At 36.7% G+C, this 27,994-nt stretch overlaps 1 protein-coding gene across 2 annotated transcripts; it reads right to left on the reverse strand.

Annotated features, from left to right (window-relative positions):
* Positions 1-106: 106 nt before the first annotated feature.
* On the reverse strand, positions 107-27,990 carry LOC106868821 (uncharacterized). Of its 2 annotated transcripts, none has more exons than XM_014914239.3 (8): positions 26,971-27,990; positions 20,981-21,077; positions 17,834-17,915; positions 15,301-15,421; positions 14,132-14,260; positions 8,305-8,366; positions 6,764-6,881; positions 107-5,203 (listed from the first exon to the last, which is right to left on the reverse strand). In XM_014914239.3, the coding sequence occupies exons 1-8, from the start codon at positions 27,037-27,039 to the stop codon at positions 4,007-4,009; spliced, it is 1,875 nt and encodes a 624-aa protein (XP_014769725.1). In that variant the 5' UTR covers positions 27,040-27,990; the 3' UTR covers positions 107-4,006. The 2 variants fall into 2 exon arrangements, with proteins under 2 accessions (XP_014769725.1, XP_052834480.1); XM_052978520.2 differs by lacking the exon at positions 26,971-27,990 and adding an exon at positions 26,338-26,694.
* Between the last annotated feature and the right edge of the window lie 4 nt (positions 27,991-27,994).

Consider the following 27,994-nt stretch of genomic DNA (forward strand, 5'->3'; position numbering starts at 1 on the left):
AAAAAACTGTCCTACCAACCTGTTTTTTGCCAAGGAAAATGGACATTAAATGAGGGTGATGATGAAAATAAATTCAAAACCATGAAAATTAATAAGACACCAAAGGTAAATCATAGCATCCAAGAAGAATTTTCTTGTTCCTTTATTATTTGCTTCCAGTCACTTCTATCAGATAATACAGGTTTCTAGGATACATTCAAATGTTAGGTTATATTTCAAGTTAACACAAAAATGTCATTTTTTACTCATGTATGTATTTCCTTTTGCTAAATTTACATTAAAACAAAGCTTGTGGAGAGAAGGGTATAACAAAATATAGGCTTAAAAATTAATAGAATAAATGATAAACCATAACATATGTTTGGATGAACTTTTGGTTTTCACAAGGTAAGAATGGACTTCAGAAACTTGTTATTAAAGAGATGGAAAATGCTACCTTGCTTACTCCAGATGAAGAGCAAGAGTGTGGTAATATATCAAGCATTATTAATCTGACAACTTGATAAAATATGAGATCAGATCAGTTCACATTTTAGGTAAAGATTATCGATAAAACTAATTTTTTTAAAATGTACCTATTTTAAATAATATGAAGAAAATTAATGGTAAAACCTCTGTACAATTCTTCTTTACACAAATTCAAAGTCTGAAGCATGGTAAATGGGAAGTTACAGTATAAATGTGTTTCCATCAGTATTAACAGTGCTATACTGCTGTAGTTTTGAAGGGTCTAGTGTCTCGACTGCATCAGTTGTTACAATTGATGCACTTCGTCCTTTAAAACTTCCATGCTTCCTGAAATTTACCAAAAGTGCACTTGATGCACCCCACCTCACTCCCATTTCTTCTTGTGTGTGTGTGTGTGTGTGTGTGTGCAATGACAGCCGATCTAGCAAGCATTTCCTGTGTATATTCTATGTACTGTTCATGCAGTTTTGAGTTTTTTCTAAGTTGCAGTGCACCTAAGCACTATATACAATAAGTTCATTACAATTATAATTATCATTATAAAATCCCCATGTCAAATGACCAGTATCTGAAAGTGTATAACCCTTCTGTGCATATATTTTGCTGAATTCTTACAGAACAATCAAACTTAAAAGGTTTTGTGTGTATTTGTGTCTTAATAGCTTCAGACATCCTCGTTAAACAGCATAATTAACATGGTAAACAATTGTCATAGTTCTACAACACAGTAGCAGAGGCCAAAGAAACTAGCAATTTTCTGTAACAGCATCATTATTCAATGGGAGAAAAACTAGAATTTCAACTTGAAAAACATACAACTATTTCCTATTAGAGTTACCAGTCTACATATGAGCTAAGATGCCAGCTGATATAATCAAAAGTAATAAATGGAACAGTTTAAAAGTTACCATTTATAAGTGGATAAATAGTGTGTAGAAACATCACAACACAAAACTGCTCTAGTTAATAAGAATTCCAATAAATCACGTGGATTTGTTAACTATAGGCAACTGCTAAAACATAAGCAATAACCTCCCGCCAAACAAAAGCACCAGATTTGATATTTAGTTGTAGTTATTTCACTTTCTTATGTTAATGCCTTTGACAAAGGTACAAGTATCACAAATTATCACCAACTTAGGCTAAAACAGATACCTACTGATCATGAAAGGCCATGGAATTGACTATCAAGCTATTTGCAGTTTGCAAGCATATCCCAAGAATAAAAAACCCTATTAAGTTTTAACCACAGCATGTAACCATCGATTATAATTTTAACCAGCAGATTCAGTTAATCCATAGTATTAGAACAAATGGTATAACATGGTACAATGTGACTCCCATGAAATCAGTCTATGAAGGGGACTGAATTAACTTCCTGATAAAAACTGAGGTAATATGAAAATTTCCTAACGAACATATTCAATAGAGCATAATTTATGCTTCAGCTCTTTGTACACATGGCGCACTTGCATGCATGCATGCATGCATGCATGCATGCATGCGTGTGCGTGTGCGTGTGTGTGTGTGTGTGTGTGTGTGTGATGACAGCTGGATCTAGCAAGCATGATATTCATGTGTGTAAACATGGACATGGCCATGACCAAATGGTTAAGTTTGCCAAGTCATCATAAACTTTGCAGGTTCAATTTCACTGTGTGGCATCTTAAACAAGTGCCTTTTATCGTAAACTCAAATCAACCCAGGCCTGATCTGGAAATTGGAAACACAGAAATGGACAGTACTTGCAATTCAAAAGTTTCATTCTGTCACACACTGCATCATGCTGGCTGTGCCAAGAAGTAAGGATTAACTAAGGATTACATTAATGATACAAGCGTCTATGGAATTCTCAGCCACTTCCACTATCATACGCACCATTGAAACCATCGGAGATCTATTTACTTTGTATCTACATGCACACACACACAAAGTATATATGTTTATGAGCATGTATATGCATATACACACACATACAAAAATAGAGATAGATTTATAGAAGTACATACTTACGAACGCATACAAAAATGTATGTGTCCTCACATATGCATGTATAAACCCTCACATATACATGTATATACCCTTTTTATATATATATATATATATATATATAGCCAACTCAACTACTGGTCTTCCTTCTCTACATCACAGATAATGTCCAAAGAAAAGGCAAGGTTGATACAGCCGGCTAGTAACAACATCATAGGCTTTGATGTCAGAAAGTAGAGGGCTGGAACAGATACCATAAGGTTTTCCCTCGAGTGCTCTAACAATCTGCCAATATATACATACACACCATTTAAGCTACCTCTAGCTCTCACAAATATACATCAGAGTTGTACATATTACAAATATATAAAGATAGCTAACAGATACACTACACCAGTCGTAGCTAGTATCTGTACATATATACAATCATATATGTATCATCATCATTTAACACCCATTATTCATGCTGGAATGGGTTGGATAGTTTGAATCTTAAAAGATAGTAAGGATCTTAGATATCATTAAAACAAAAGGAAGGTCATGAAGAAAATGTCTTTGGTTAAACACTAACCAGAATAACAAAATGTGATAATCAACACTGAGCACAAGTTTTACAATCTATGAATTATTGTAAATTTAGAATAATTTCAAATAACTCAGAATAATATAGAATAAGTAGAATATAAAATTAAAATATCAATCCAGAATCACTAGACTGCAGGCCAGCTTTGAGCAGACTTCTGACATGTAGTCAGCTGACTATTTGGATGTGGCACACAGGACTATAGCGTTGTATATGCTATATCCACATCTAGTTGAATATGATACTGCACATTCTGACATTTTTAGGACATAAGTGGGAAATTTAAGACACCACAGCATTTTCTATGAGGTTGATCAACCTCACAGAGTTCCTATGCAAGTGCCTACATTATAGTGATGTAGAAGCAACTGAATATATATAAATATATTTTTATATGCATGTATGTGTTTTAGTGTATGTGTATTTGTCACTATCAACTAAAGGTCATATCTAACACATAGAACTGTCATAAATCATATTTTATGAAGTCATCAGATTTCTAAAAAATAAAAAGCAAACCCAAAAGTTCAGTTATAAATTTCAAAAAGCTAAATAAAATATATAAACAGAACTTAAATATTCTCCATTTTTTTAAAACCAAACCAATAAAATGACAAAAATTACAAACATAATATTGAATATTGAAAAGGGGAAGGTTTAACAAAAATGCATCTAACTCACCCTTATCTCTATTTCTGCTTATAATTACTATATTCTTAAATCAAGGAAAAACATTAACACACTTAAAAAAAAGATAGCAAGTGTAATGCTATTTTTCCCTTTCTGCTTTTTGTATGGGATTCAAAATCTCAGAAGGCACTTAGACAATCTGAAGATTTATAATTCTGGGAAGGATCAACAGGGTAACATATAGGGAGGAGTTTTATAAATTAATTAGAAAATTACAAAAAAGCCAATAATAGTCGGGTTTAGCTAAAGGTGACACAAGAGTTATCTTATCTTAATCTAGCAGGAATGAATAATTAAATTAGTGATCCCAGGTGGACGTAGATGGGATGAGGACACCAGGTTGGAACATGACCGGATAGAGGAACGAGAGAAGTTTGGAACCTTGAAAGCCAAAGAGTTTTCCTTCTGTTTTTCATAGACATGATTTCGATTGTGTGTCCCTCCATCAGTATCAGAACAATTGGAGAAACTTTCATAGCGTGTTAACCTTGCAAAAGATTGAGAAGAATTTGGGATGTTTAAGACAGGGTCATTCAGTTGGTAATTTGGTAACGGAGGTGGTAAAACTGTCAAGGGACAAGAAGTTGGTAGTGAAGCAAAAGCAGTGGGTAAGGAAGAATTTTCAGAATCAGAGTTTAAAGGACTTTCGTTTTCAGGTGACTTTCGAGATCTTAAGCAGCTTCGAATTTGAGACCAAGAGCATTTCATCGATTGAGCAGCTTCTTTTTGGCATCGTGGAAAGGATGCATTAACTTTTGGAGAAGATACTGAATGGTGATGGCTTCGACAGTGTTTGCAGTGACCGACTTCCTTGTCAAATTCATGTGGCGTTGGTGATTTCAGTGAAAACAAAGCAGCAAGATTCAGTAATGCAGTACTAATAAACACATGTGGCACTAATCTTGACAAATGACCATCATCAGCAGTCGTTTCTTGTGGTTGTTCAGAAGGAATGTTATCTTCAAGCAATATTCTATCCTGTGACTCACCACTCTTCTTTTGCTGGTTGTTATTCATAACAGCACTAGCCTGAGTCATTTCCAACAGTTTATGCAGAGTCCAAATTTCAGATTCATTTTCTTGATTCAAAGATACCTGGGGGGATGTAGCTGCACTAATACAATTGCTCTGGTCACTGGCACTGATTAACTGACAAACATTTTCTGCCTTGCATTTAGGTGATATCTGTTTCAGAAAGATATCATAGGAAATCAAAGATTTCCAAACTAAAGAATCTTCAATGCCATACAGACTCTCCATGTTAAGTGTTGGATCAAATATTACCTCATCTATCTCATATGGATTAGTAGAGCAATATTCAGGCAGCAACGGGTGATGATTAGGAAGCAAAGAGGAAGTTGCAGGATGGCTAATCAAAGCAGTCAACCTAGTTGTCAATGACATTGTTAACAGGGAAGATGCCAGAAGAGTCAACACACCAGCAACATAAGCCACAGAACTTGCAGCAAAGATCTACAAAAAAGAAACAGAAAGGTAACATCATAGATTGATTTATTATTAAAAGATTTGATTTAAATCATTCAAATCTGAAATACTTTCCTTCCTAATTATATTTTATTAACATCAGTTTTCTTCAAAGAAATTACTTGAATAATTAAAATAACTAAATATTCTTTCAAATAAATATCTGCTATAAAATAACTATACATCTAGTATTCTAAATATTATTAGGATAATATGCTCTCATAAATAAGCTAAAAATATGATGGCATTTTAAAAGTTCTATTGCTATCAACAGAGTTAGCAAATAGTAGACTACTTTCACATGAACTTTTTTATCAGACAAACTATAACTACCCGCAGTTGAATTGCTACAAATATGTGACAATCAACACGCACAATAATATCAATGAAAGACTCAGACTAAGTGATAAAAGTATTATCATACAGCAAGTAGGATAATGGTCAGTGATGCAACAATCTGCGCAAGAACTGCTAGTTCCAGTTTGTATGACTGAGCAAAATATATGCTCCACTTTTACTTCACAGAAGAATACTTGACGGTAGGATGGATATTATTTAGATACAAAATACAAGTACTCCAGAAGTAATATTACCTCACAAGCAGGTATAAAAAAATGGCACTAAAGCAATAAATATATAAAATATAGTATCATATAAATTTCAAGGAACAAGGAAATCTTTTAACAATAGCATCTGAGTCAGCTTTAGAAAACAAATGGATATCTGTTTTTATATGATTAGTATAACTGTTGTTTGGATTTACAATACAACTTCATGAGCATCATGTCATTCTTCACTCACTCACTTGTTTCATGCACATAGCCTAACACTGTATAACACATTTTCACCCAACCTACATAACAAAAGAGTGGAGGCGCAATGAGCTCAGTGGTTAGGGCAGCGGACTCGCAGTCATAGGATCGCAGTTTCGATTCCCAGACCGGGCGTTGTGAGTGTTTATTGAGCGAAAACAGCTAAAACTCCACGAGGCTCCGCCAGGGGATGGTGGCGAACCCTGCTGTACTCTTTCACCACAACTTTCTCTCACTATTACTTCCTGTTTCTGGTTGTGCCTGTAATTCAAAGGGTCAGCCTTGTCACATTGTGTCATGCTGAATATCCCAGAGAACTACGTTAAGGGTACACGTGTCTGTGGAGTGCTCAGCCACTTGCATAATTTCACGAGCAGGCTGTTCCGTTGATCAGATCAACTGGAACCCTCGTTGTTGTAAGCGACAGAGTGCCAACAACACATAACAAGAGAGTACATAATTGCCTTACAGGATTTGATTAGATCAGTGGTTCTCAACCATTTTTTACCAATGAAACCCATTGATTCCTATTTTACTTGGATGGACCCTCCTAGACATTCGATGTTTAAAAAATCGTATATTTTTAGAATCAAATATTATTAGAAATTGTATTTTAAAAAATTGTTAAAGTATTTTATGTTTTGTAGAAGTATAACCAATTTATTGCAGATAGATTTTAACAACAAAATCTTATATGGACTCCAATTGAAACCCACTGGACCAGATGGTAACTCACCTCCAAAAGTTCTTGACCAGTGCGTTTACACAAGTCACTGTAACAAGCTCCTTGTGCCAGGGTCCAGATGTCAGTATAAGACAACCAGCCACGCCTTAAGCCCTCATGAAAGGCAATCCTGAAAAATAAAACAGTTAATAATTTCTTTTTAATGAACAAAGAATATTAGAGAGAAAAGGATTTATAACCTGCAGAATTAACCTGTTAAACTGTTATCTATTGACTTCAAGATTAAGTCTTCCAGGGATATATTTCTAATTAATGGACTACCTATCTGTTACAATTAATTTTCAACATGATAAATTTTTTGAAAGGTCTTAATAAAATATATATAAATTAATATATTGGTGAATGTTATATTCACAAATAAAAATTTCATACTACCATGTGATCAAGATCTCAATTTAAATACAAACATTTTAGTATAGGTGAACTGAAGTGGATCGGAATGAAAGAGCTAAAAGTCAGCCCCAACAGTTGGACACTATTTTGAACAGGACAAAGTAGTTGGAAGCTGAATTCAGGACCCTAAACCTCACAGAAGAGATGACAAAGGACCAGAATTTCTAGTGGCATGTGGTTCTCAGGGAGGAAGAAAGCCCATCCATCATAACAAAACAGACTTCTGGAAGCACTGTGTGTGTGTGTGTGTGTGTGTGTACAAAATGGGCCCCTTGTCCAGTCTCCTCAGCATATCACCCCACCACGATTTCTCCTTCCTTCTTGATAACCACTTTTCCTTTCTCATTGCAACCTTGAACCATTTCACTTGTTAATATTATTCTCCACACTCACACATTACATTGATCATCCCGCCCCTCCATTCTCCACACCACTGGGCCACTAAATCATCTCTCCTCATACAGGCTACCCAACCACATGTCATCTCTCTGGTCCTCCTCACTGTCAATTGCATTATCAATTTCATCCTCCTGCTGATAACCTGTTTGCTTCTTACACATCCATCCCCACCTTCCTAAACTCATCCATTGTTACCTATATCCACCCATCAAACCTACCGGATTTTTATAGGTGTTACCTAACTCTTTCCCATTTCCTTACCTCTTGCACCCCTCATACACATTCACCCACTCACACTTCTGGTTTCTCTGGCCTTACTCATTTCTATTCACCTTATACTCTAAGATGCTGCTTGAATACCTCATCACCACTATTTATCTCTTTGCAGCTACTACTGAATTATTCACATTGTCTCCTCTAAATATCAGTTACAATGTAGTTCTACAACATGAACCTGCTCTACTTCACTGCCTTTGTATCTGTACCAATTCTATTGTCACAAGACTAGGAAGCTACTAAGAATTCTCATTCAACAAACTCCCTAAGGCATTATAACCATATATAATAAAAACTCCCTAGTCTAACAGATGGAGACCACAGTTTTTGAAATCCTAAACATTAACATGTTTCACATTCAAGACAAGATGACATACAAATGTCAGTTAAATGTTCTGCTTTGAATCACAAGGGAGACAACAAAGGGGAAATTTAGCAAAAATGAAAAGACAAAAAATACATACTTTTTCTCAACTGAATTCAATAGTAAATTGAACTCTTTTTGCTTTACCATTAGTCTCCAATCCTATAATACAACAAGAATTACAAAATATTAATAGGTAATTTCGATTGTACCAACTTTAAAAATATGTGACTTTCAGCAATTCCAACAACGATCTACTGTGATTCACTTTTATTTCATTTTCAACAGCATTCAAGGGAATGATAGGATACTACAAAAAGCAGCCAATTCTCCTTCAAATCATACCTTACTATCTTTAAAAAAGGAAGTCTTGGATACAGTGAGTAAAAACCAACACAGTCACAGCTGGAATTCTTTAAATTATAGGTCTGGTCAAAGTCAAACATCAATAAGCTATTATCTTTAAAATGAGGAATCAGTTTTACATCTTAAATTTTTGCAGAGCAAATTTTGCAATAAAGGTAATATAACACCACTAACTTAGTGAACGTGCACTCAAACTGATAAACTGACTTATCAAACACATTAAGCTGTAGCCAGGATCCGAAACTGAATCACTAGATAACTGGCCAGACATCACAACTGAGTCACAATTGTTTCGTGTGATTGGTCTATTACGTAGCCAATCAGTGTCAAGCTATGGTATGATTCAATCTTCTAGAATCCCAGTCTTAACACCTAAACTCTTTGCAAAATGTCGTTGAGCAACATCATCATCATCATCATCATCATCGTTTAACGTCCGCTTTCCATGCTAGCATGGGTTGGACGATTTGACTGAGGACTGGTGAAACCGGATGGCAACACCAGGCTCCAGTCTGATTTGGCAGAGTTTCTACAGCTGGATGCCCTTCCTAACGCCAACCACTCAGAGAGTGTAGTGGGTGCTTTTACGTGTCACCCGCACGAAAACGGCCAGGCTCGAAGGTGTCTTTTATGTGCCACCCGCACAAGCCAGTCCAGGGGCACTGGCAACGATCTCGCTCGAAAATCCTACAGGAGCCAGTCAGGCAGTACTGGCAACGGCCACGCTCAAAATGGTGCATCTCATGTGCCACCCGCACAAGAACCAGTCCAGGGGCACTGGCAACGATCTTACTTGGCTTGCCGGGTCTTCTCACGCACAGCACATTTCCAAAGGTCTCGGTCAGTAGTCATCGCCTCGGTGAGGCCCAATGTACGAAGGTCTTGCCTCACCACCTCAGCCCAGGTCTTCCTGGGCCTACCTCTTCCACGGGTTCCCTCAACTGTTAGGGTGTGGCACTTTTTCACGCAGCTATCCTCATCCATTCTCACCACATGTCCATACCAGCGCAATCGTCTCTCTTGCACGCCACAACTGATGCTTCTAATGTTCAGCTTTTCTCTCAAGATACTTACACTCTGACGGGTATTCACATTGACATTACACATCCAACGGAGCATACTGGCTTCATTCCTTGCGAGCTTACGTATGTCCTCAGCAGTTACAGCCCATGTTTCACTGCCATGTAGCATGGTTGTTCGTACGCATGCGTCATACAGTCTGCCTTTTACTCTGAGTGAGAGTCCCTTTGTCGCCAGCAGGGGTAAGAGCTCTCTAAACTTTGCCCAGGCTATTCTTATTCTAGCAGCTACACTTTCAGCGCACCCACCCCCACTACTAACTTGGTCGCCCAGATAGCGGAAGCTATCGACTACCTCTAGTTTTTCACCCTGGAATGAGATAGAAGTTGTTTCCTGTTTGTTTGCAGTCTTTATTGCACCTGAACATCTGCCACAAACAAAAACTAACTTGCTAGTTAACCTGCCTTTGATGTTGCTGCACCTCTGTACATCTTATAGAGTTACTACCTACTCCTTTTCTACATACTGAGCAGGGCCATCTACCTGAAGGGGTTTGTGTTTTATCTACCTTCCTACTTATTAGGATTTTGGTTTTAGCTAGGTTGACTCTAAGGCCCTTCAATTCTAGACCTTGCTTCCACACCTGAAACTTCTCCTCTAGTTCTGATAGTGACTCCGCAATTAGGGCAAGGTCATCAGCATAGAGGAGCTCCCAGGGGCAACCTGTCTTGAACTCCTCTGTGATTGCCTGGAGGACTATGGTAAATAAGAGGGGGCTGAGGACGGAACCTTGGTGGACCCCGACCTCTACCCGGAATTCATTGCTGTACTCATTTCCAACCCTCACCTTACTGGCAGCATCTCTGTACATGGCTCGCACAGCTCTCACTAACCATTCTTCTATCCCAAGTTTCCTCATTGACCACCAGATAAGGGATCGGGGGACCCTGTCAAAGGCTTTCTCCATGTCAACGAAAGCCAGGTACAGAGGTTTATCCTTAGCTAGGTATTTCTCCTGCAACTGTCTCACTAGAAATAAGGCATCAGTAGTGCTTTTACCTGGCACGAACCCAAACTGCATCTCATCTAAATTGATTCGCTCCCTAATTAGTTGGGCTATGACCCTCTCTGTAACTTTCATAACCTGATCTAACAGCTTGATGCCTCTGTAATTATTTGTATCTAAAGCGTCACCTTTACCTTTGTAGCAGTTGACTATGATGCTGCTACACCAGTCATTGGGTATGACTCCTTCGTGTATCACCTGGTTCGTAATACGGGTGACTAGGCTATAGCCAACACTGCCAGATATTTTGAGCATCTCTGCAGTGATTCCTGATGGGCCGGGGGCTTTCCCGGTCTTCATACTCTTAATTGCTTTATCTACCCTGGTACTATCAACTCGGATAGCTGGTCCCTCTATTGGGTCGACATACGGAAGGCTCTCTTTCTCCCATTCATTCTCTTTATTAAGCAATCTATCGTAGTGGCATCTCCAGACCTCTTTCTTTGCATCCTCATTTAATGCAAGCGTACCATCATCCATGCGAACACATTTCTCTCCTACAACATCACTATTCTCTCTCCTACACTGTCTTGCAACACGAAATACCTCGAGTCTTTGGTCCTCACGGCGCAGAACATTGGCAAATCTTTCCTTATCTGCTTTCCCTCTGGCTAAATAAACCTGTCGCCTAGCCTCCCTTCTGGCACATTGGTACAATTCCCTGCTACCACCGTTCTTCCAGTCCTTCAAAGCCTGTTTCTTTTGTCTAATAGCCCTGTCTACCTCCTTGTTCCACCACCACGTTACTCTGGGTCGGGAGGGGACCTTACACCACCCACAAATCTGGTCGGTGGCTTTCAACAGGTTGTCCCGCAGAAATCTCCAATTGTCTTCCACGTTGTATGATGCTATATCCCCTTCTATTTCGTTAAATGCTTCAAGTAACTTGTCTCTAAGTCTCTGTCCGTTTGCAGGGTCTTTAAGCTTCCACACCCTTCTCCTCCAAGCCTGTCCAATTCTGGGCACCCATTTTGCCTTGATCCCAAAGTCGCTAACTACTAATCTATGTTGTGGGGTACATTCTTCGCCAGGGTAGGTTTTGGCATTTATAAGCCGCCCTCTTTCCCTATTTCTGGCGAGGATGTAGTCGATTTGGCTAGAGTGTCTGCCGGAGCGGTAGGTGACTAGGTGACTGGCAGGTTTCCTGAAGTTGGTATTGCAGACCATAAGATCGGTTGCATCACAGAACTCCAGCAGTCTGGTTCCCTCCTCGTTGCGGGAACCGAAGCCATAGCCTCCATGTATGCCATGGAAGCCTCCAGCACGACGTCCGACATGACCATTGAAGTCTCCAGCCACAAAGAGAAGGTCCCTGTCACTCGTCGACGAGGTAGTTTGCAAGAGGGTGTCATAGAATTGGTCTTTCAGACCATCTGGTAGCCCCGGTTGAGGTGCATAGGCTGAGATGACAGTGGCTAATCTATGATGAAGAACTAGTCTGATCTTAAGTACTCTGTCACTTACTCTAACGACCTCGATTACCTTATCCACCCATTTCTCCGCTAGAAGTATTCCTACGCCCCCGACCCCGTCAGTGTTCCCTGCCCAGAAAATCTTGTACCTGTGTTCTTTGCCTGTGAGGAACCTCGCAAACATGTATCTCCATTCATGCCATACCAAACAGTTCCAGGTATTCATGCAGACAACTCCAGGTTCTGGGACCATTTTCCATGCTGACATGGTTTGGATGGTTTGACAGGACTGGCAAGCCAGAGAGCTGCACCAGGTTCCAGTCTGATTTGGCTTGGTATCTATGACATGGTGGTGGCAAGGGTACTTTTTACATAGCACCAGCACAGGGCTCTTGCAGGCCAATCCTAATCTGCAGGGGAGCAGCATCAACACTTCTGCTATGGAGGACGGGTCTCCTTCAGTACAGCAACACACCTGACAATAAATTTTTTTGTTAAATGTTTGTGAGTATTGTTCAGTTACTTCAACAGCAAAATACTACCCACGGCAAACCTTGATAATATCAACATACTCGAGACCACCCCCAGGTTTATGATGCAAATTCATATTTTAAAATGATCTAAATTAAAGCTGTTCATCAATGTATCAGGATAGTTTATGCTTGAAGTACCATCTTAATTAATGACAAAGCTATTTTTCAAACTTCTTTATTAATTCAAAAATGAATTGAAACAAAAGCAACATATTTCAACAGAAATACATTAACAGAGGGATTAAATTTGTATACTTTAATGGTATTCACCTGATGGTGCTCCTAAGCAATCAATCAGCTACATTTCTGTGCCATATCCCCAATTTAGCAAATCTAATAAGGATTATTTAGCATCAACCACATCAGATAGACTATTGTCATCGATTGTTACTGTTCTTTTATTGGACCAGAAATGCTGTTTGTTGTTGGCACTCCGTCGCTTCTGACGTCGAGGGTTCCAGTTGATCCGATCAACGGAACAGCCTGCTCATGAAATTAACATGCAAGTGGCTGAGCACTCCACAGACACATGTACTCTTAACGTAGTTCTCGGGGATATTCAGCATGACAAGGCTGACCCTTTGAATTACAGGCACAACAGAAACAGGAAGTAAGAGGAAGTTGTGGTGAAAGAGTACAGCAGGGTTCACCACCATCCCCTGCCGGAACCTCGTGGAGCTTTAGGTGTTTTCGCTCAATAAACACTCACAATGCTCGGTTTGGGAATCGAAACCACGATCCTATGACCAGGAGTCTGCTGCCCTAACCACTGGGCCATTGCGCTTCCACGGACCAGAAATATACAGGAAATAAAAAAGACAACCTTGAATTATATAACAGTAGCTAATCAATTGATACCAGCTAATTAGGTGATATCAACACATTTTTTAATAAGAGAAATGCAATTAGCTTTTAGAGTAAAGGAAATAAAAAGTGTTGTAGTTGGGGGTTAAAGTGGTAGGAGTCAAAGAAGCAAAATTGATACCTCAGCATATGTCATATTTCATTTTTATTTCATTTTAGCAGTTATATTTTACTACCAACTCTCAAACTTAATGGCTGTGAATTTACTGTGCTTAGTCTATTGATAAACAATCAAATTTTGAATGAGCAATTATGCTAAGGTCATAAACAATGCAAATATTACTCAATTCAGTGTTCATCATCATCATTTAATGTCTGTTTTTCATACTGGCATGAGCTCCAATGTCAGCTTTGGCAAGATCTCGATGGCTGGATGCACTTCCTAATGCCAATAAATTTACTGTGTACTAGGCTGTTTGTTTTTTTTTTTTTTGAGTCACTAGCAATAGCGACATCACCAAGCAAATTACAAGACAGGAAAAATCTCTTTTAACTAACGGGAGAAGAGGAGTAATTGAGAAGGGGAGGTGTTTTTATGACATATGTTGAGAGGCTAAAGTATAAGTGTGTCTTTCAACAGCCATCCAATATTGTGCATTCATTCTTCAAATCTTGTGTTTTGATTACTTTTATTTTCCTCCCAATAATATACACAAAGGAACTTACAATAGCAGCTAGAAAATGTTGTTCCAGTTGGTTCATTTCAGCAGTTTCCATCATGCCAATAACTGCCCATTCTTCATTAAAAACTTCTTCATTAAGTCCTTCATCATACAAGTATTTGGAAGCCATCATCTAAAGAAAAGAAAACAATCAACAAATTGATGATAATGATTCTTTTGACTAGATGGAGAGTTAATTTTGTACACAACAAATTTATTGAATATCATTATAATACTGAGAGATGAAAAATCGGAAATGACCCAAGAAGTATCCAGGCTAGCTTACTACTACTTGCAAATATTCAACCACTTCCTAATTATATAAGTTTCTTATATTAGTGACTAATATAATTATTCTTCCTTTTTCAAAACAGCAGAGTAGATACAAGAACCTACAAGTATACAAAAACACAGTGGGCAACTCTGCCACATTGCCTATAAAAGACCATTTTTAGCACCTAAACTATTTGCAGAATGTTGAGGCAGCTGAGCATTATGTGTCTCCATTCTTGCTACATCGAACAGTTCCAGACATCTGTGCAGACAAACTCCAAGTTCTTGGACAGACATTCACACAATGTCTCAAAAGTAACTTCTGCGAATTTGGCGAGGTTTTTTCTTCTCTCTCTGTCTTTAATTATTGCTGTTACTAACTGTAACTAGTCAACGCAGTTTATCTTTATGTACGTCAATAATTTTCTTCTGTTAAATGTTCACACGTGTTGTTCAGTCACTTCTTCACACAGCCAAGAAACATATTTTCATCCATTACTTTACTACCACAGTGACATTGACAAAGCAGTGAAATGCTATCCATGGCAAACCCTTATAATACCAACCTACCCAATACAATAAACCACAGCATATTAGAGTGGGACCTAGTCATTTGACTGACTATGTTCTAGACATTTGTTTGGTAAGTACTGACCAGAGCAACACAACCACTAGATTCTTACATAACGATGAAGCTTGAAATTTTTAGGAAACAGATATATGTAAAGAATTTATATTTAAATAGATGAAATTAATTATTAGAATCAGAAAAATATTATATAGTTTCCAGAGAAAAAACATATTCCTACCTTCATAAAATAAACCCAGCTCTACTTAGAGGAGACTAGTTTGTTTTTTTTTATCTTGAGATGATAAGTAAAAAAGAAACACATTTCTTACCATCGAAATCAAAAATAGTTCAGCGGAGGAAATTTGCATCAAATATTCAGGGTTTCTCTCTTTGAGTCGTTTCACATAAAGCATACCAAGCATCACAGAACATGGTGGCATAGGAGCACGTCTAAGAATAAGAAAACAGGCTTCTCATTCAATATAATGCAATTAATAGGAAGAAAGCGTGATATACGTTGTATCAAATCCTCGCCAAAAACATCAAACATTATTTTAGAGGATTTCAATTGCTTACAAACTACAAAACTAGTTAGTAGCTTTCTTTTTACTTGAATTTTATCAAAAAACAATTAGGAAAAAATTTAAGGACAAATTTTCATTCATATTTATTTAGTATGTAATTCAAGAGATATTTAAATTTTGCTGAAGTTAAAAAAACAAATGATAACCATCATTAAGACATATACATCTACTACAAGGTACATCAGAAGTTGTCTTTTTGAAACACCAATACCTTCTACAATTACAACTATAAACAGGTGCAGGCATGGCTGTGTAATTGAGATGTTAGCTTCCCAACCAAATGGTTTTGGATTTAGACCCACTGCTTTGCTCCTTGGACAAGTGTCTATTATTGCCCTGGGCCAGCTACAACCTTGTGAATTGATTTGATAAGACAGACACTGAGTTAAGGCAACACCACCACACACTGTCCAATGTCGTTGAAACCTAGCTACTTTTTCTACATTTCCCCTTTTGTACTAATGATTTCAGTTTACAGCAGACTCTAAGCTCAGCACACAACACTAGTTGTTGGAGTGTTACATGCACAACAGATGACCTTGCATTTGTTGATAAGGAAATGAAACGAGCAGTAAAGTGTGTGCTTGTTGAACATGATATAAATAGATCAGAGTAGCCTAACCCTAGTGAGAAAGAGGTCAGCTGTCTTCAGAGACAATTGCTGAAATACTGGACATCAGGGATGGGTTTATTGCTAGTAAATTAGATTGTACAGGTATATATATCATCATTTAACTTTCCTCTTTCTATGTTGGCATTGGCTTGAATGGCTTGACAAGTTCTACGTCTGCTTAGGCATGGTTTCTACAATTGGATGCCCTTCCTAATGCCAACCACTTAACATAGCTTTTTTAATGGGAGGGATTGAACTCAGAACTACAAGCCAATATCTTAAAGTACTACTACTACTACTACTTATAACAGTGAATTATACTATTTGCAATAACTACTAAAGTCTTAATAGGACTGACTATTGGGAGTTAAGTGTTTCCTTTGCTTGGCAGTGCATGGTAGTTGTAAATGAGTGTCACTGTGATACATGCAGTCTCAATCACTTCCATTATTCTGCAAAAACATGTCTGGCCATGGGAAATATTACCTTGCTTGGACATTGGTGAGAGTTTACGACAAGAAGGCCATCCTACTGTAGAAAACTGCCTCAACATACTCTTGTCTTACCCATGAAAGCATGGAAAAGTAGATATTAAAATGCTGATGATGATGATGAGCATTATGAAGTGAGAAGTAGTATCTAATTCAACAGACAAAACTAAGGCAAACAACATAATCTCAAGTTTGAGCTCAATCATAATCTCAAAGACACATGCCATAGCCATCTTAATGTGTAAATACTACAATTGCTTGCTCTGTCATCCAAGTGAGAAATGAAGGATCAAATCAAAGAAAGATTTAAATCCAGAAAAATGAAGCACCCAATGTAGAATTGGCACAACTTCCATGTGAATGCGCCAGTTTCTTATTTTCTCTCCTTCCAACAAATCTGTGGCTATATTCATGTTAGAACAAATAATAATAATAATTATTATTATTATTATTATTATAACTCAGTAGTAGTAGTATTCTGTCGAGGTTGACTTTGCCTTTCATCCGTTCAGGGTTGATAAAATAAGTACCAGTCAAGTACTGAGATCAATGTAATCAACTTGCCCCCTCCCTTGAAATTGCTGTTCTTGTGTCAAAATTTGAAACCATCATCATCATTTGTAGTAGTAGTAATAGTAGGAGGAGGGGGAGGAGGAAATAATCAGTGATACAGAAGGTAATCTCCAAATTGGTATTATACATGGGTTGGTTAAATGGATTACATTTCCTTTGGTGCAAAACAGATTTTGACTGAAAATTATAGGGACCAAGTCAGTAGAGCACTGTACAAAATGTTTTACAATGCTTAGTGCACTACCATGGCAGTGAGCTGGCAGAAACGTTAGCATGCCAGGCGAAATGCTTAGCGGTATTTCATCTGTCTTTACGTTCTGAGTTCAAATTCCACCGAGGTCGACTTCACCTTTCATCTTTCCAGGGTCGATCTAACCGACTGGCCCCCTCCCAAAAAATTTCAGGCATTGTGCCTGGAGTAGAAAAGAATATTTAGTGACTACACTTATATTCAGAGGTCAAATCTTGCAGGAGTTAGCTATACATTTTATCCCTCCAGCAGACATAAAATAGGTACCACTAACATACAGTCACTTCAATTGACTGCATTTTATCATCCAAAATCTCTAACTCTGGTGTCAAAGTTCAAAAATAGACTCACTTTGTCATTGAAGAAGCCAGAAACATATCCACTTTCCCAAGAGAACGTGGAGCAGCATCTTGGAAAAATTTGACAGCAATTTCTAGAAAGGAAAAACAAAAGAGAAAATATTCAGCATTAACTAATGATAGTCAAATTATGTGAAACTAGTGAAATATATAAAGTTACTATCAAAGTACAATATCATTTAATTAGACAAGAAGCAAGACAAATCTGTCTGGCTTAGCGATAGTAACGGAGAGAAAATAAGAGATAATGATTATTTTTAATGAATCAGAATAACATTGGAAAAAGTACATGCACAACAGATGACCTTGCATTTGTTGATAAGGAAATGAAACGAGCAGTAAAGTGTGCGCTTGTTGAACATGATATAAATAGATCAGAGTAGCCTAACCCTAGTGAGAAAGAGGTCAGCTGTCTTCAGAGACAATTGCTGAAATACTGGACATCAGGGATGGGTTTATGCTAGTAAATTAGATTGTACAGGTATATATATCATCATCATTTAACTTTCCTTTTTGTATGTTGGCATTGGGTTGAATGGCTTGACAAGTTCTACGTCTGCTTAGGCATGGTTTCTACAATTGGATGCCCTTCCTAATGCCAACCACTTAACATAGTATATATATGTCATTATTCAGTTTTATTTCAAGATTTCTTGCCAATAGAAAAAGAGCCAGTTTCTAACCTAGATCCAAAAATCCTTCATTGAAATTTCAACATCAACATGTTATTTTTGCATGTATGTAGGTATATGTGCAATCTGGAGTCAGTGTGTATGCAAATTTGTATGTTTTGTTTTGTGATTGTATTCTTACGCATATAATTGCATGTCTAGACATGTGCATATATACTCAAATGATAAACTTCAGGAAAGTTTTGCAAATTTTTACAGTTCCTGTTATGGTTTGGATTTGTAGTCTTTGAATTAACTTTCCTTCTGGCTTTAACAACCTTAATTTCTCAAGATTGGTACTTAAGCAATATGATGCATATCCCAGTGCCCCAATAATTACAGGTATAAACCTGAACTTGTAATCATGGTTAGAGTAACTGTAGATTTCTCAATAGTTCAGTGTAGGTATTTTTTTTTCACTGATCACTGACTTTATGTAACATCCACTAGTCAGCTGATTTCTACTACTGTACAAAGTTTCTCTTCTCTGTTCCAAATCACTATGTCAGGTCTATTATGTTTATAGTTTATCGAGATTTTTCACTGGGTCACCCCAACAGTACTCCTTATTATGAGTAGCTATGGCTTCTACCATACTATGGGTTCTTATATCTTTGGCTTCAGGGTTATCCTTCCAACAGGTCTCATTATACAGGATCCTAGCTACATGTATGTATGTATGTATGTATGTACATACATAGATACAAATGTACATATGTATCATAATGGTCATAGTGTTATTGTCATCTATTACAAAAGTGAAGAAGAGGTAACAGAGGCCAGAATCATGACCACTTTTGCAGAAAGAGCAAATTGTGTCAGACAAGTATAAGAAGTAGAGTATAAAGTAGTGAAACCTGGGCAATAATTGTGAAAGTTCTGCAAAAGCTAAAGGAGCTGAATATGGTCTATTAGAATTTTTAAGAGTTCACAAAGTAAGTGACAGTGCAAAAGGCAAAATATATGGGATGTCAAACATCAAACTGAAAGATCTGAATTTCAGTGCTACACTTTCTCTTTGGTCAAGACACTTCAAATAGTATAGTTCACTGTTATAAGTTGTAGAGTTGTGTGCTGAGCTTAGAGTCTGCTGTAACCAGAAATCACTAGTAGACATTAGACAGTATGTGATGTTGCCTTAACCTGAATCAGTTCAAAGGCATTCTAACCATAGTTAGCTCATCTTTTTTCAGACATTGGAGGACAACTTTATCCAATATGCCCTTCTATTCTTTAATATGCTAGGGCATGATTGGAAGGCAATATGGCTGGTATTTTACCTACTGGGATAATTAGAGTGAACATGCTGGGAATTAACAGTAGATGGTACAGGTAGAATGAGAAAGACTTGAAAGAAAGCACTCATATCAGATTTAAGAACTTTGATCTGTACAGATGAACCTACAGCACATAAACAAAAAATGAAGAGATGCTACATTGTATATGCAGCCCATGTTTGTATGCAAAAGTAAAAAAAAATAAATAAATATAATGTTGCAACTGTTATGCCCTTCTTGAGGTTTTGACCTTCAACTACAAAGCAAAACAAAGTTAAAGACATGCTTCATAAAAAACGTAATACTTCAATTCTAGGCCTATCAAAGAGAGAGAGAAAATGGAGCATCAGGTCAATGAATAAAAGAAACCCATTGTTGACATTTTAAATTTAGATATTTACATGAATTAGATATGTTGACAATAACTCAACTGTGACTAGTATAACTTATCTACCTAACAAAGCCAACTGAGTTAAGACCAAATAATGACTCTTCTTAGACTTCAACACACATATATATATAGTGGCTTCTATTCTTATGACATCAAAGCACCACTGAACAAAAAGGAAGATGGAAAGAGAAAAAAATTGAAAGATAGAAATAGGAAATATATTAGCTACTAAACTGTGTCATGCTGGAGTAAGTGATTCAAACTGCCACTGAGATGGTCTTCTAGGTCCTAGTGTTGAAAGTAATGTTATTGATGCCAATGAGACTGGGAACCAGTATTTTAATCATTTATTGTCAAAACAGTGGAGCCGCGGTCATAGGATCGCGGTTTCGATTCCCAGACCGGGCGTTGTGAGTGTTTATTGAGCGAAAACACCTAAAGCTCCACGAGGCTCCAGCAGGGGATGGTGGCAAACCCTGCTGTACTCTTTCACCACAACTTTCTCTCACTCTTACTTACTGTTTCTGTTGTGCCTGTAATTCAAAGGGTCAGCCTTGTCACACTGAGTCACGCTGAATATCCCAGAGAACTACGTTAAGGGCACATGTTTCTGTAGAGTGCTCAGCCACTTGCACGTTAATTTCACGAGCAGTCTGTTCCATTGATCGGATCAACTGGAACCCTCGACGTCGTAAGCGACGGAGTGCCAACACACACATTGTCAAAACAACCAGCAGAAATAAAAATTAACCAAATCAACATCTGATGAATTCAAATAACTAATTTGTTTACCAACTTACCTGTGAGGGGTAATGAAGGGTAATCTGTTGAAGCCCCATTACCATAATAGAGGGTTTTACAAAGTTGCTCTGTGAGTTCAATATGTTCAGCAGAACGCTGAAAGATAAAACATGACACAATTAATTTTGTTTCTCCAATAAAGACTTATGGGAAGTTGTGGAACACATACCTTCCCACAAAAATCTAAGAGCTGCAAGAAATCATCATCATTAACTTTTCCATGCTTACATGGGTCAATTAGAATTTATTCAAGCAGCTTTTCCAGGTAGGATATCTCGCTTGTCACCAGCCCCCACAAGTTTCCAAACAAGGTAATATATCCCCTAAGTTAGACATGCTTTTCACAGAATACTGCAAACTAACAACAACACACCCATGCACACACACACACACACATTATATATATATATATATATCTTCGAAACGTCGAGTTAGAATAGAGGCAGCTGATGAAGGATTAATTCCAAGTGGTTATCTGTTTTCCTATGTGTTCGTTCCGTGGTCTGTAGTTCATTGTTCTAACGTCCTGTACCCTGATATGCATCTTTATACACATGTAGATGTAAGTATGTACATATATGTGTATATACATGCATATATATTCTTTGTACTATATATATATATATATATCTTAATATATAAAGCTGAAGTTGTGTGTCTGTGTGAAGCCTTTTTGAAAGTTTATAGAAATCCACATTTTCCACTTTTTCGTAAAATTTTTTACATCAATGGAATTTTCTCGATCTGAACTTTCCAGTGCAGTAATTAGATTTTTTAAATTCTGTTTACTTTGTGTGATTTAAGGGAGATTTGGCTGTTGTTTCTAGCAACTTTTATATTTCATCCCTTCTACCTGGAACGCCATTCTTACACACGTGCTCAACATAAAAATATAGAGAGTAAGAGTAAAAGAGGGCAAGGGAGAGAGAGAGAAAGTGATACATACAACGTCATAGATTAAACTTTCATCTCAGTATTCTTTACCTATTTTTCATAACATAGATACGTAAAAACACACACAACCACACATATATGACCTGTGACAACAACATACACATTGCTCTCAATCTCTATTCATTTCTCCCCTTCTTCCTCTCTCGCTCTCTCAAACGTATACACGTGCAAGTAAACACAATCATTCACATCGTGGTATATTTACAAAACATTGATGGCAAAACTACAGAGTTGTATCCCTCAACTTTGGAAGGTCTTAACTTTCATAACAATGAATATTTTTTTATGAAATTTTCTATGCACATATTATTTATTATGTAGATTCCAAATATACAAAAATTTTCGGTGAAAGTGTTTTGGAAGGGGGTGGGGTACAATATTCGGAAATTCCACTTAAATTCCAGGAAAATGAATATTTTTTCATAAAATTTTGTACAAATGTACCTTGATGTATGTACATTTCAAGCATGTAGGAATTTTGAAGGAAACAACTGCAGGTTATTTTTGAGAAGTGTTCCCCACTCGGTGGTGTTTCGGAGCAAGTCGTCCATATTTGTTTCGTTTTTCTCTATTATGTGCTTATGTGCATCCTTAGATTTCTAATGAAGTAATAGGCAGTGAAGAGAAGCAGTCATAAGAAAACTTTTAACTACCCCTATTCCTTTCTCTCTACCTCTTCCTCTCTCGCTCTCTCAAAAGCATACACGTGCAAGTACACAATCATTCAGTAAAATATAACTCATGTTCGTCAATGTTTTGTAAATTTACCACGATTTTCACTAGGGTGTTAGGGTTAGGGTTTAGGATTAATGTTACGGTTACGTTTTTTAGGGTTAGGGTTTAGGGTTAGTGTTAGGGTTGGGTAATCGTGCGGGTGTTAATCTGAAAAATTACAGATATGTGAAAAGTACCGACCCTGTCATCTATTATAACTTTTGTTGTTCTGTTTAATATATACATAGATTATGCCTCCAAAGAAGAGAGTTTGCTGGGGAAAGACAGCAACCGGTTTAAAATGACAGCCACAGACTGCAGCAATTCACTACATTCCAGTAGCTACTTTGAACATAATGCAAAATGGTGCATCAACACCTTCTGCCCAATCTGATAGAATTCTGGCAAAACTGTTTAGCAACAGATCGCCAGCAATTGCTTCATCACAAATTGCCATCCTAGCTCCTGTGAAAAGGGATTACCCTGCTATGTATAATCAGGGCAGCGCAAAAAGTTGTTTTGCACAAGCATTTCTATAGCCAATTACACGGATGAAATTTACGTATGCTTAAGAATTTTACGCAAAACAGCCTTCAGACTTTCCCTATTAATTTCATCGTCTTTTGAATTATGAACATATTTACACCATAAGGGTTTTTTCGTTGTAAGGCTTTCTTTTTTAGTTGATTTTCAGCTAGCAAGACTTATCGTAGATGGCATAGTAAGTCACACCCGGACAAGGTCGGGTTATACTGCTAATATATATATATATATATATATATATATATATATATATATATATATATTTCCATCTATCAAATACACTCACAAGATTTTGGCTGGCCCAAAACTATAATAGAAGAAACTTTCCAAAGTGCTGTGGAGTGGGATCGAATCCGGAACTACAAGACTGGGATGCAAGCTTCTCAACAATATAGCCATGCTTGTGCCCAAGAAATGGCTTCCAAAACCTATTCGTCGCCCGCCTTTAAGTGATATGACTAATAACCTTATTTGCTTGTATTAACACAATAGTGTTTAGAGCTGAGTGGAGTGGAGCAAAGAATGACAAAAAAAGACATACAAACAACCACTGAGAAATAACTATATAGCTAACATATGTGAGATTTAACCTGAGCAACACTGCTGTTTTTAACAATCAGCATTGACGAAACCATAGAGATTCTCATTAAACATATGGACCTTAGAATGAATTATAAAGCACAATAAATAAACTGTCTTGAATCATAATCTGTGACAGTCGGCGAATGACTAATATGTATTGTATGAATGTACATGCTGTTTTCGAGAACTGGTTTTCCTATTTAACTTTGGCTTTAATGTAATATTATTTATAACTTAATTTGCCACACGTTATATTTTCAGTAGTATTAGTATTATATATTACGATACATGATCGACGTTTAAACAAACATTTGTAATATTTTGTGAAACGCGAAAACTATTTGGAAACGACTTTTTTGTTTTATCATTAACAACGCAGTTTCACAAACAGCATTTCAAAAATACATGACTGTCAATCCTCTTTAATATAATTATCTTTTATATATTTCGTCGGAGATACTTGATCTAATTTTTATCGCTATGAACGTCCTGGTTTCAACTTGAATAACTGACACGGATATTATAACTTTGGTGATAGCCATGATTAAAAGGAAAGTGAGAAAAGCAACAGCTGTCATTTGCACTCAGTGCTTCAAATATAACTACATTTTGAAAATGATACAAACATACATTTGTAAAAGTTTTCTACAAAGAAAAGTGGGATTGAATCTCATGTATTGACATATCCAAATCGTTCGTCTTCTAAATTATAACATAGCATGTTTTAAATATCTTATTCGATCTAAACGTTGCGATTAGGATTTGGGTATATCTTTTTTTCTAAAGTTTAATTAGTTCTTCGTAAGCTTAGTTAAATATACCAAGAAGTAACACGATAAAGCACGAATATCACTTTTACGAGAGAGGAACAAAGGAAGATGTCCCCGTGTATACTAGTACTTTTTATACTGATAGAAAAGTAAAAGTTTAGATAGATATGATCAGAAAACTAATGCTAACATATTATAAAGCATTTGAAGGAGACAGACATTTGGCATGATTTTCTTAAAGAAAACACATTCTTAAAAACGGGGGGTACATTTCCTAATCTGGAAGAAACAAAGTATCTACCGAATTTTCTGCAGACCTACTTTCGTCAGAAACTGAAAACTATTGTGAATCCTTCGATAACCAAATGTAACCAATCTACTCAGCTTTCTGCAATGATTTCTTTCAGAGTAATTTCCCGCAATAATATGACAAAGTAATTCATGTGAAATAGACAAAACAACCGTTCATTTTCACTTCTAGACAACGGGATGACGGGTAGGGGGGATTTGGGGTCGGAGTTTTTCATAAAAAATTGGAAATTACGCCAAAAGGCCGATATTTAGGTAATCGTACCGAAAGATCGCCACTTTGTCATATTACTGCAGGAAATTACACTGAAAGAAATCTTTGCAAAAAGGTGAGTAGGTTGATTACATTATATTATCGCAGTTTTGTGAGATTTGGCTGTTATTTCTAGTATGTGGCTAGCCTGCTTGAAGGCCTGGGGGTATATATTTTTTTCTTTTTTGAAAAACTGAAATTTTACAACAAATCTTCGTATTTTGAAAAACTGAAATTTTACAAACAAATCTTCGTATTTTACTACGTATTTCGCAAAAAAGAAAAAATTCGGGAAAAAGTGAAAAATGAAGCGGGATTGAAATTTTGAAAATGCGATTTTTGAAATTTTTTTTCCACAATCGGATCCTCCATAACCAAAAACGTGGGATTCCGTAATATATATATATATATATATATATATATATATATATATCCATTTTACCAAAAGTTATGACGGAAAAATCGTATCTTGTGAATTTTCCGAAAGTCCTCTACCTACACACCAGGTTCGGTTGCGCAATTTGTTTTTGTTTGTTTTTTTTGTCATATTCGTTTTCTACACAGTTGTTAACACCTAGCAGGCTGACTCAAGAAGGTAGTTAGTTGTTCAGTTGTTCTTGAACTCTTGATCGGACCAACAATAATAAAAAGCCTTTCCGGCTGTAAACATCGAAATATTTTTTACACTGTCTAACATCCTTTCTTTATTTAAATCGACACGTTTTAATACGAGATATTTGACTGCTATTTCAAACAGGTTGAGCTACCAGATAAGAGACCCCTTCATTAGCTCGATATTTAATGTCCGAGCTTCTTGTTGGGATGTACGATATATTGATGATAGTTTTCTTAAAAGGAAACTATCATTTCTTACATAGAAATTCGAGTCGGTTTATGAAAAAGTGGAACGAAAAAGCAACTTGAATTCTGTTAGCACATATGCTACTCCGAAAAAATGTAAACAAGAAATATTTCAAGCATGAAACTCAGGATGTTGAAAATAGGAAGAGCGAAATGAAAACGAGTCATATCTTCAATGACAGTATGTGTGAGGCTTTCTTTCAGATGCAAAAAAAAAAAAATAGGAATATAATACAAGCATTTTAAACAAAACCAGCAAAAAATCCCATCGCCCTCCACCCAGGACAAACAAATGCTTTTTTATATCATTCATTCATTAATACTTTTCATAAAACTTATCTGACGTAAAGGTTTATTTCTCGATTTTCACCTTTCACTTCAAGTGATGTCTAAAGATGATGAAGGGACATGTCTTCACCACGTATTTCGTTATAAACCGTCAGAGACAATAATTTCTTCGACAAAAAAATATTTCAAACTCTGAGCAGCTGTTATATCTATCTACTAAATAAATTTTGACATTAGAGAAAGAATAAACACAAATTCCAGTCAAACGTGCGTTTCATAATGAGGATGATCATAGTGCTTGAGTGCGCTCTGTGTTATACCGGTTCTATATATGTGCGCGCGTGCCCTTATAGTAATGTGAACACATCTATTGTGTACTTATATGAAATATCGAGTACTGCGCATGTAGGTGAAAGGTGAACAAAACAAAAATAAAATACTATGCTTTATACAGCTGAGGTAAACCAGAAGAATGAAGATAGTTGTGATGACGGGAGGGGGGTACTGTTGATAAGGATTCCTTCAGCAGAATATCAGTTGAATATAAAAATAAACTTGAACTTTATATATGATACAATAAAGGAAGCATACGCTGATAAATCCAGTACTATTGTTGTTTTACTTATTTCAATAAATGAACTGGGGTCACGCTGGGACATAGGGCATCATCTTAAAATTAAATCGGGTTTAGAAACATATGCAGCATTTTACTTACTTCACAATCCAAGTAATTATGGGGTGAACGACGCATGGTGCTTTCTTCGGGTGGCGATGCTGAAAACATCGTCACTGCAATCTCCAAAAATAGTTATCCTTTTAGAGACAGGATGTAATTTAGTCTTGATTTAAACAGATGTAGAAATATTCTTCGCAAAAGAACCCCAAATGCACTAAAATATATCCTCTTGGTAACGGAAGACACCCATCCACAAGAGAGAATGAGTGGAAAGGATGATGGCTTGCTTTCCTTGGCAGGGTGACTAAGAATTAAGTTAAGCGGTTAAAGAGTTGAACCGCCAAACTATATAATTGCTGTCAGGAATGTAGCAATTTAAACAATCACTCACGCAGTCGGCCTCTCTCTCTCACTCACTCCTGAAAAACAAGTTCCACTCGTCGTAGTTTTGTTGCAGTTATCTCCCCCTGTTACTTTTATTTCTTTTATTTCCGGATTTATTTGTCTTTGAATTTATTTTTTATGACAAAAAAATAATTCTTGTTTCCGCTATCTCTTTCTCTTTAGCAATATCTTCTTTTGTATCATATATACGCGCCTCTTTTAATATTCTCACTTCTTTTTCTAAATCAAACCATTTTCCTTCCTTACAAAATTCCACCTTCGATTTTGTATTTCGTTTGCAAGATTCTTGATGCGATTTCGTGTTGAAATGATCCTCCCAAAACGACAAAAAATCCACTTATCTTTTTTTTTTCCTAAGTTTCATATCACTATCCTTTTCCCGCGTATTGTTTCCCTTTTCCCCTTCGATTCTTTAATAAACTTCTTTTGATGTCTCTTTATTTCTTAATAGTAATTCTCTTTTATTTTATCTCTCATATTTCTTTCTCAAAGCACTATCATTTCTCTTTATGTTCTTTTTATTTCCCACACTATCGGTAACCACTCATAAATCAGAGAATTTCTAGTCTTTCTCCTAGTTAATTATACAAGTAACATTATCTGTCTTTGAGTCTCTCAAATTTAACGTCCTTATTTCACAAATTTCATCTCTCTCTCT

Source organism: Octopus bimaculoides, chromosome 2, assembly GCF_046866305.1.
Source record: "Octopus bimaculoides isolate indiv1 chromosome 2, ASM4686630v1, whole genome shotgun sequence".
NCBI lineage: Eukaryota > Metazoa > Mollusca > Cephalopoda > Octopoda > Octopodidae > Octopus > Octopus bimaculoides.

Bases quoted from the DNA above. Each gene is read 5' to 3' on its own strand.
- LOC106868821 (XM_014914239.3), bottom strand. From the start codon at position 27,039: ATGTTTTCAGCATCGCCACCCGAAGAAAGCACCATGCGTCGTTCACCC. The intron at 14,261-15,300 runs GTAAGAAATGTG...TCTTTTCTTTAG, and splicing joins AACTATTTTTGATTTCGATG to ATGATGGCTTCCAAATACTT. The intron at 5,204-6,763 runs GTGAGTTACCAT...TCTTTTTTGTAG, and splicing joins CTGGTCAAGAACTTTTGGAG to ATCTTTGCTGCAAGTTCTGT.